This window comes from Phaethon lepturus, unplaced genomic scaffold (assembly GCF_000687285.1).
Source record: "Phaethon lepturus isolate BGI_N335 unplaced genomic scaffold, ASM68728v1 scaffold657, whole genome shotgun sequence".
Classification (NCBI taxonomy): domain Eukaryota; kingdom Metazoa; phylum Chordata; class Aves; order Phaethontiformes; family Phaethontidae; genus Phaethon; species Phaethon lepturus.
Window position 1 is genome coordinate 30,122 of NW_010549543.1, and position 10,155 is coordinate 40,276.

Below are 10,155 nucleotides of genomic sequence, written 5' to 3' on the forward strand. Positions count from 1 at the left end.
TATAATTGAAGTAAACTGGCTGCTCTTGTATCAATCAGCTTACTTCTGCATCATGAAATGACTATTGTAATGCTTTGTAAGCATTAAGAAAACATTAGTTAATAACAGATAGGGCTCTACAAGGCAAACCTGAGAACTAATAAATTGAGCAAACTTACAGCTCGACGTAAGTAAAGCAAGTTATTTCTAGGAAACCCAGATTTTTCTCTCTTAAGGCCACTAGTGATATTTACCAAAGAGACTTGAGTACAATTTGTTCAGGTACCCATGGCAGCCTATTGGAAACTCAAAAGTTCTTGACACCTGTAGTTAAACTCCCAGTTAATCTTGTTGGGATTTTACATTACTGAAGGACTTACTTGTCTATAGAATTAATAACGTGGTTTTGAAATGTTTAAAGACACACTTATGAGCCCATAGTTATATGTTACCTGTAATTTCTGAACGCCTGGTGGAGAGCTGTTTTATGGAGCCATTATGAACACTGGGCATCAGAAATAATAGTCTCATGCAAAGCAAGCATTTCTCTATGCACCTCCTCTTTCCTAGAATTGCTGCTCAGCACCCTCCAAAGAAGAGAGACTGCCTATTTTGATCTGATGTGTGTCAATTGTGCATTCAAAATTCTTTCTGCACTAATTGCAGGAAGCTGGGAGGCTGCAAACACTGATATCTTACAGATTTCTGAGGCTGCAGCAGGGAGCTTCAGGTCCTCAGAAGATCAGTGAGAGCCCCGTACGTTCTAGCTTTGGAGACTCTGGGATCCTTGCGGTTTCAAGTTCCAGAGTGGTCCACTCCTGCTGAGTCCAGGTGCTCGGCTGGAGAGTTTGGAGCAAAGTCATACTTGGAGCTGGCATTACGAGGTTTTTCACTTGTGTGGAGAAGCCTCCTTAGGGTTGCTAACATCAAAAGTCCTGCGTTGCACAGCAGCCTGTCAGATGAGCAACGAAAAGTATGGAATGTGCTATGGAAGCACTTCCCTTTTAAGAAATGGACTATTTTTTTTCTTGATTTAAGTTTTCTGCAAGAAAAATCTCAGCCTAGGCTTTAAATATGAGTTAAATTTTGATCTGAGAGAGCTGACAATGTTTTCTGTCCCAGGCATCACTTGGAGAACCTCAGTTACGCACCGTATATCTTCCAATGATATTTTCTTCAGCTAAAAAAGGCAAAAAGCCTCAAACACTTCAGAACTTTTATGTTGTTGTTTGCAACATTAGCCAAGACTATAGAAGATGAACTGATCTGAGCTCAGGGACTGTATAAGCTGATGTTGAGTAGTATTTAGACTTGGTCTTAATTTGAGGCAAGAAACCTCTTCTGAGTTTAAAAGTATGCTCCTTTTTACAGGTTTCTACATGGTGGAAACACCCAGTTGCATGTCTTTTTAACAGATCATATTCTCTCTTTCTACTAGTTTCTGATCATTTGAGTTTTTTGGAGGTAGTTTGAACTAACTAGATTTCTTTGTAGAAGTAACTTATTCTTTAAACTAGATTCTATAAGAAAATAAGGTTTTAGGAAGAGGTATCGTATCTTATGAGACCAGTTTCTCTAACAGGAAAAAAAAATACACACCCAAAAGCTTGTAAAAGCCCTTCTTAAAATCTGGCCTCCTGTAAAATTCTGCATTTGATGCTGATTTGATAGTTCCCATTCGTTCTGAGTTAATGCCATATAGTTCCCATTCTTTCTTTCTGAGTTAATGCCTTGTCATCATCATGATAACTGGTTATTGTGCTATAAAAGATGACTGACATGATTCTGAAATAGGTGAGCATAACATCCTAACAACACAGGGTATTTGTAAAAACTGCTATTAATTTTTTTAATAAACTTAAACAGATTTTCTGAGTATCCTGTGCAATTTCTTTTCCTCAGTTCTTGTAACTTTTGTTTTGCATCATTGAATAACTTCTGTGGTTTTATTTTTTCCTTTGGCAATTACATACATTGTAGTTGGTTGCAATTACTTAAAAGCAACTTCTTTTGACTCTTAATAATTAGAAGCTTGCACAATAAATGGTACTGTACTGTTACGTCTAGTAAGTATTAAAAGTAAATCATATTTGGAATTATTCTTTAAATTTAGATTGGCATTACAAATCCTGGAGATCAACAGAAACTCCTAGATGCTATTAGTGAGCTACAAGTGGAGGAAATAAGAATTGGAGATCTCCCTGAAGTGATGAAACTGGAATTGAGGTATTAACTATGTCTAAGGAAATGGAAGTGAAATATGAACTACTTAAGGTGACTGCATGGTTCTCTGTAGCTCAGGGGTAAAATTCTCTCACACCTTATCTGGTGCGTAGCATTCATGAGAATATGCCAGTTAGTGGATTATGAGAGCTGGTGGTAGGTGTGTTTTGTACAAAGAAAGTTGGAAGCATAGATTCCTGTTGTAGGAATCTGTGTATGAGTTATATTGCCATTATATGCCATTACTTGGGACATCTTTTTGAGTGATTAATTCTTTTTTTGTTCCTCAGACAGGGTTTCATGACCTTGCTGTGCAGGGTTTTCACTACCTTGTGTTAATATCATAAAATATCATAAACTCTGAAACCGACTTCTCGAGCTCCAGTATTAACTCATTCTTTAATTTCTCAGATAGGCTTCAGTGAGCAGATTTTTTTTATTTCTTCGTGGAAATGGGGTCTTGCCCTCCTTGCTTCCCTATGCTTCAAGAGCTTTATGGACCCTTACAAACACCACATGGTGTGGTCTCTGTAATTCTCGATTGTGTCTGTAGATAAGGCATGCTCTGTTAGTCTCACAATCAAATTTGTCTGATTGTAAGATACAGTAAAAAGATGTGTGGGAGGGAAAGATGAATATAATGTCTGCACAGGGCTTTAATTTTCAGCTGATAAATTAATTACTTGTACATGTCTATCTTAAATCATGAACGTGACTTCTGTATAGATTCAGGATTTTTTCCTTGTTTTTCTTTGCCACTGGAAGCAGTTTTAACTGACTTCTGAAAGACCTCATTTTTTCACATTACAAATTAAGAACTTCATAAGGTATTTTCCTTATCATAGATTATATGTGTCAGTAGAAATACATTTAGAAGGAAACCTTTTTTAGGAAAGTGTTACTCCTTCAAACTTCCATTCCAACTTGATATTTTTCCCATTATTGGTTCTTTCTTACAGCCTTAGGCATAAGCTCTGCAACACCTCTCATACTTCTAGTATAGTCTTGTGCAGTCCCATGAAAACCAGACCTGAGCTGAGAAGAGGAACATTCCTCAGCAACTTTTATTAAACTTCCTGAGTCTCCTAAGCACTGGTAGATCACTCCTCCCATTCAGCACAAAAAGAAGAGTGAAGGCTATAGTAAGTGCAGAGGTGTCTTAAAATGTCTTAAACCTCTTATCCTCTATTTTGTTGTGTAAATATCATTTTTTTCCAGAAGAGAGGCCTAGACTTGAGTTTAGATTCTGTCCTCATATCTTTCCTCTCTTTACTTCGCAGAACTATAGAAGAATTGCTCCTGAAAACAGGATTAGTTTGATATTTTAATTTGCAAAAGTTTTAGAAGTTCAGAAAACTGTGGCTTTAGTCAGTTGAACTGTGTTTGTTTAACTTAGAAGGAGACTAGTTTGGAGATACTGCTCCTTCCTCATACCATAGCTGCACCACTAGTAAGTTAGGTTCTTAGTGCTTGTTTCTTTCTTCCCAGTCCCACCACCATCTTCACAGCATTGTGTTGCCTTATTTGCAGTGGCCTGGCTAGAGTAGTACTGGGGGGAAAAAACTCTTCCTACACATTAAATAACTTTCTACTGTCTAGAAAAGTAAGGGTTCAGTTCCTCTTTAAAGTATGTATATCTCCCTCTCGACTAGTGACCTGACAGCTGTGATGCTACTCTGTTTAGGTATTTCTTCCCTCTCCAAAACACTGACTGGATTATTTGGGTACTATAAGACTAGACTTTTTGTTAATTATATTGTTCATTGGACTGAAGAATGTGCTTGGATTCAAGTTCATTCTGTACATGTCACCATCCTTTGGGGGCAGCTGAATTGCACTGACACTGTTAGCAGTCATGTCATGATGTGGTCCTGCCATAGCATCGTCTTTCGTGCCTTGGGCACATGAATCTGTCTGGTATGTACTCCACTCCCGTCTAGTTCATTCTTACATAAAGCGGTTGCTCCTCATACTGGCACTGTGTCTGTGTCCATGACTATGTTTGTACAAAAGAGACTTTGCAGCCTGCTTGAGGTACGTTTTTGCAGCATGATGCCAAGTTTGAGCTGTGGGGTGTGGGAGGACATGCAAGGCATTTGGAGAAGCTCTTGAAAGACTTAGGTGGGCTTGGAGAGCAGGGTGTTTAGTCTGTACAGAACATATCCTAGTACAGAACCTTGATGCTGCTTCTAGTCTGTGAGGATATTTCTCCATCAAAACAAGTACCTTTGTACTTCCAGAAGAGAATCCAGGTGCAAAGTAGTTTGTGTACTGTAAGACTGAAGAACTGAAGTTCCAGCATGCAAGAGAGTACAAGCCAGCATGATATGAATACACCGTGTATACTCTGACAGCACCTGAGCTGTTTGTGTTAAAATAGAGGCTTTGCTGCTGAGCTGAGGTAGTAGGCCAGGTATCTGGGTGTCCAGGTTAGGCACCTTTAGAAAAGGATGTTGACTCTTCAGCAAGGGATAATTAGCTGCAGTTTAAGAGGATTTTGCCCAGTTTTTCATGCATTTTTATGCTAGAAATGTATGCTTTTTTCAGATTGGTCCATAGTGGTATTTAGTATATAGTTCAAGCAGAACAGCTTAAAATTTTGAACAGAGGGGATAAGTGAAGAAATACAAAAAGTTTAACAGTTGACTGCATGTGTGGCCAAATACAATAAAAAAAATCTGCATGATGTCTGGTACAGTCTCACACACCAGTGACATATGGAATTCCTAGTATATGTGGTTTTAGATCATATGTAGTTCTCAAAAACAGAAAATAATTGATTGATTACAGATTGAAGTACACAAAATATGACAGCATTTCAGTTACGGCAAGCACTGCATAGTTTTCTAGAAAATGGCTTGACATGTATTCTAGGAATCTGACCTTGAGACTAAAATCATAGGCTATGTTTACATGCTATTATATAAAGATTTTACTTCCCGCTTGTTCAAAGTCATTCTGTGAGAAGGAAAATCAGTCATTAAGTCATAGAAAAACTAACATAGTAGAAAATGTTGAACTGATTGATTATAAACTCACAGAGTGTCTAGCACTGTTTAGCCACTGGTGTTTTGACAGCCATTAATTCTTTTAAAAAGTGATTATTTTTTGAAAACGTTATTTCCATTTGCAAATATAAGAACATGTCACTGCAACATATATAAAATTCTGTGAAAATGGTTTTTAAGAAATATTATTAGTATAATGAAGAAGTATAAATATTTTTCTTTTCCTTTTTTTTTGCTTCCTATTTCATGCCGATGACATACTTCATTTTTGCTGAGAATCCTTCCAGAATTCCTAAAAACAATTTCCTTTGTGACAAAACACAGAAGATGCCATAACTGATCCTAGCCAGCTAAAAAGTTACCTTCCTAAGTAGAAGGAAATTTTCACGAGCATGGCTTGACTGTAGTAATGTGGGATAAACTTTCAGACTATCTCCAGATGTGATTATTTTGTTTAGTGTTTAGGTTTTTTTACCCTAAATATTCAGTTCAGTTATAGTGTTCTGAAATAAATAATAATTTATTTTATAAAAACAAACTAATAGGCTTTCTTACTTCCCCATCTTCAGAAAAACCATGAACAGTCTTGGTTTTTAACCTCCAGTATCCCTACTGATGCTTCTATATATCTTTGTTTCAAGCGTTAAAGTCTTGACAGTTCAGCAGTGTTGCAAATCACAGATGTCCAGAGCAGTGGTGGAAACTTTGCTCACTAATGATCTTGTGCCAAAGTTGAAGGAAAACACTCCATGCGCTAAATTCAGTCTATATTTAGATACTTGCACCACACTGGCATGTAGCTTAACTTAGCTGTTTGGCAAATGTCACTTAGAACATTTTGCCATCAGAAGCAGCAGCAAGTAAGGTCGTGTGAATATGTTGCATTTAGATTTAGTAGCAGATTGCCCTAGGGAAAAGAGGAACGTTGGGGTTTGAATTCATTTATTCAGATCGTCCCATAAATGCAATGGGAAGTCCTGTAGTAGGAACTTAAAATCATCTCTTGTTTTGGCCTTGCTTGTTGTTCATCTCAATGGCTTATAGCTAGTGGAAACTTTTCTACTGGAGGTACAGACACTTTTCAGGAGTTTCAGAGTTTGAGAGCTCACTCTAAAAACAAATGGATGATCTTCTTACTCTGCCTGGTCAATGACAACAACTTTCTGGCCAGCACCATGACTTATAACTAACACTCTCTGAGGCTTACAGTAAAGTAAATTGAGTCAGTGTTACGTGGAAGCTCTAGAAACTTAGCATTAAAATTAATCTGTTAAATTTTTCTATCCTGTTCTCCACTCTTTGGAGATACTGACCAAACTAATTTTCATATTTGTCTTCCTGCTTGTATTTGAGCACTAAGTAAAAATTTTCTTCAAAGTAGGTAACATCAGATATTTTAGGCTTTGAGGAATGTATCTTCAGATCCAAGGGCCAAGGCAGTACTATTGCATTCTTCTTTTTTCCACTGCGCTGGAGGCTAAATGACTCTAACCTAGTGATTTCAGTCCTAGCTCCAAACTGCAAACCAGATTCCGTGCCCCCTCCCGCATCTTCCTCAAAAAATGTAAGCTGCAGATCAGGAATATTGATATGTCAGCATAAAATTTACTATAAATTCTGTATTTCTGGTGTTGCAAGACTGTGATCTGTATGTACACATGCACAGGAAAACAGAGCGTTACCGTTATTATGCATAGTGTGTTACAAAATTACTCATGCAGGAGGTAATGAAATGTTTTCATTGGTAATACAGGACTGGTGAGAGTTAGAAACAGAAGTGGAGGTTAATAGAACATTTCTGAAAAGCTGTTGGGTAACACTTTTTCAGCTTTCAATGTGTAGCTGAATATTGCAGATAACGTAATGATTTCTTGTCCTTCCAAAAGGTGGGGGAGGAGGGGGGACAAAAAAAGAGGGGAAAAAAAAAAAAATCATAAAACTTGCTAAGATGTTAAATGTAGTGTTTAACTACCCTGTATTAAAATGACACTGGATTTTTTATTTATGCAGTGAAATTACATGTCGAATTCACTCACTAGCCACTGTTGGAAATTCACAGGTAATAATTAGCTTGCAGAAAGTTACAGCCTTTAACAAATAACAGAATATCGTTTTATTTTTGTAGTGGAGATGAATTCCTCAAGTTTCTTCAGAAGCTGAATAAAGAATGTAGTAAGCTGACCGTTCCAGTGCAGACCATGAATAAACATTTCCTCAAGAATTCTCACAAGGTCTTCAACCAAAGAAAAAAGATTGATTTAGAGTATATTACTCTATTCTAGAATATTATTCTACCTTGTAAAATGAAAAATAGGAATATTCACCAACTGTCTTGATTATTGTATAGCTATATAGAGCTGTCCAATGTTCTTTCCTTTAAAGGACACCTTTTTAAATAATTTATTTCAAAGAGTTAAGCCACCTAGTTAAAGGAGTGAGATCTGGTTTTTGGTGGTTTTGCTGATGGGCAAGATAAAGTGACAAAAGGTTCCCGCAAAGGCTGATAGAGACTACTAGATCATATTGTGCATAAATCACACAGTGAAAACCCAGCATAAATACAGTTATAAACTTTTTCTGACACTTTTTATGATATGTTAACTAAAGAATATTAAATTATAATCTGCAGTAATTCTGGCAAATAACTTAACTATTAACAGATAGTACTGCAGTGGGCACCAACCGAAAGTTTTATTGAAGTCTGCAAAGACTTGATTTGCAGTGTTGAAAAGCTGGGGGAAGAAGTTACCAAACTGAAGGACCTGGTGGAGAAGGTGAGTATGTGCAAGTGAGGCTATTAAATACTGTGTACAAGTTTCTGTGTGCAACCTCAAATGTGACATCCATCAGTGAAATGTGTCATACCTTGGTCTGGCACAGGCTCTTAAGCTGTGGCTTGGACACTGCACCCACCTCTCCCACTTCTACCTTCCCGTGAACAGAATGAGAAATAATCTAAAATATTCCACAGCAGCGTGGACAGTCTCCAAAGGAAGGCACAGTCAATCTTTTTCTTTCTAGCACAGGAAAGAATTAAGTGTGGTGTATCCCTCTGCTCTCTGATAACCACTGTGGCATAAATGCCACTCCAAATACTTATACTCTTACTTCTTAATTAAGGAATCTTTTGTTTGGAGTTATTGACTCACGAGGAAGATACTAAGGTTTTATGGATAGAGTGGGAGGCATCCCAGATGACTCTGCAGAGTGACAAAAGGAAAGGATGGGAGAGGTCAAGACTAGATGTTAGCACCACATCAGTCATTCTCAAACCAACACAGTGACACGCTCTTGTCAGAAGGGGTCATTTTAAGTAATAGGCTAGTAAAAGGAATGGCTGCTGGGGTAGAGTAAATGGAGCATCAGTGTCAGAAAGGAATCTGTTGCTGAATGAAGCCATGTGGAACTCAGACCTTGAATATAACGCTACTAATGCAATTTCCTGTAGTTTAAGTAAATTTAATGTAATATAACAACCTTCTCCCAATAAATCACTTACCTCTTAAATATATTTGGTGTTATATAGAGGTTGTGGCAAAGAACTCTTTAGCTCTTTGTGTTCCTTTTTTTGCATATGCGGAAATTAATTGTATGTGTATATTTGCCTCCTGTATGTGCAGGCCAGTAATAAGGGCTGGGGAGCATCTGAGTTAGGTGCCACTTGACTTTGCATTTATCTGTACTTAAGGTTTTACAGCTGTCAAGATAAAGCACAGTGGCTCTGTACCCAGTGTTAAACATTAGCCTCCTAATTACTTCAAAAAATGTAATTCCTTCTATTAAAATACTGTAGTGTTTTCTGAATTTCACTCATGAAGACATTAATACCAAACATCTTTATGCTACTTAATTTATAGTGGGGCTTGAATGAGTAGAGCACCAAAACATTTATTATGAAAAATGCCAATTTAAGTGAAACAGATAATAAGTTCGTATAAATTCCCTTAAAATCTTCAGTAATGTTTGCTAAGCTTAGTCACTGCAAGACTTCCAGCAGTACATGTTGTGTCTGTAGCATATGATTTTGGAAAACATAGTAAATGAGATGGCCTTCCAAGCATTATGAACTAAGGTAGGGAATTAGGACCTAACCTTGCTGCACTTCGTGACAGGGCTCCACTCAGCTTTAACATGTATTTGAGCAAGCACTTCTAAGGTACTTTCCAACTCTCCCTTTAATTTCAAGGAAGTCTAATCTGTTACATATTTAACTTGCTTTTTTAAAAAACAGGTTTTTTAGTAATTAAATGGCTAAAGTTCTTGTTAAAATACTTGACTGTTGGAGTTTAAATGTTTTGTTACTAGATTTTTGTAGCATCTATTAGTGTGGTTTACTCCTGAGTAAGTTTGTAAACAAACAGTTTGTTTTTCTAATATGTATTACAGAATGATTGAGTATCAGATAAGGTAAAGGTTTGCATATATGTATTTCAGTTGAAGTAGGGCACAGACAGAGAAAGAAATACCAATCCTAGATGTATGTGGATTCTTAGGATGGGGTACTTCTTCACATACTTAAGAAGTTTTCACGCTAACTTTTTTTTTCTTTGTTGCACTTTTTGCATGAACTTAACATCTGCCTCAGCATGGACAGAAGAACGACCCCAGCCAAGTGAAATTTCCAGAAAAATCACCCACCTTGGAAAAAAGATTAGTAAAAATGGGAGCGGTAACATTGCTTGGATTTGGTTTTTTCTTCTTTATAACTAAGTTAGTGGTAAAGAAAACCTGACTTTTAAGTGCTGTGAGTAATTTTGGAAGACTCTGCACGTTACGCTTCTGTTCAGTACATGCCCCTGAGCTGAAGTCACGTGAAAATTTGTGTAGTTTCTCATCATATTTGTAGTATTTACATCCAGTAAGTACTTTGATCTAGGAATAAAGCTATTAAAAATTAAAACTGCTACTTAAATGTATCTTAAGGTTTTATTTTCAAAATTATTTT

The 10,155-nt window shown here is 37.0% G+C and overlaps 1 protein-coding gene across 1 annotated transcript in view; it reads left to right on the forward strand.

Annotated features, from left to right (window-relative positions):
• Positions 1-9,942, forward strand: part of ASZ1 (ankyrin repeat, SAM and basic leucine zipper domain containing 1) — a gene marked incomplete at its 5' end in the record, with an annotated part of 38,598 nt that extends 28,656 nt beyond the window's left edge. Inside the window, 4 exons of the mRNA XM_010290272.1 lie at positions 2,093-2,205; positions 7,336-7,441; positions 7,871-7,984; positions 9,796-9,942. Of these exons, the coding sequence (XP_010288574.1) occupies positions 2,093-2,205; positions 7,336-7,441; positions 7,871-7,984; positions 9,796-9,942 (480 nt within the window). The remainder of the gene's footprint in view (positions 1-2,092; positions 2,206-7,335; positions 7,442-7,870; positions 7,985-9,795) is intronic.
• Positions 9,943-10,155: the final 213 nt, after the last annotated feature.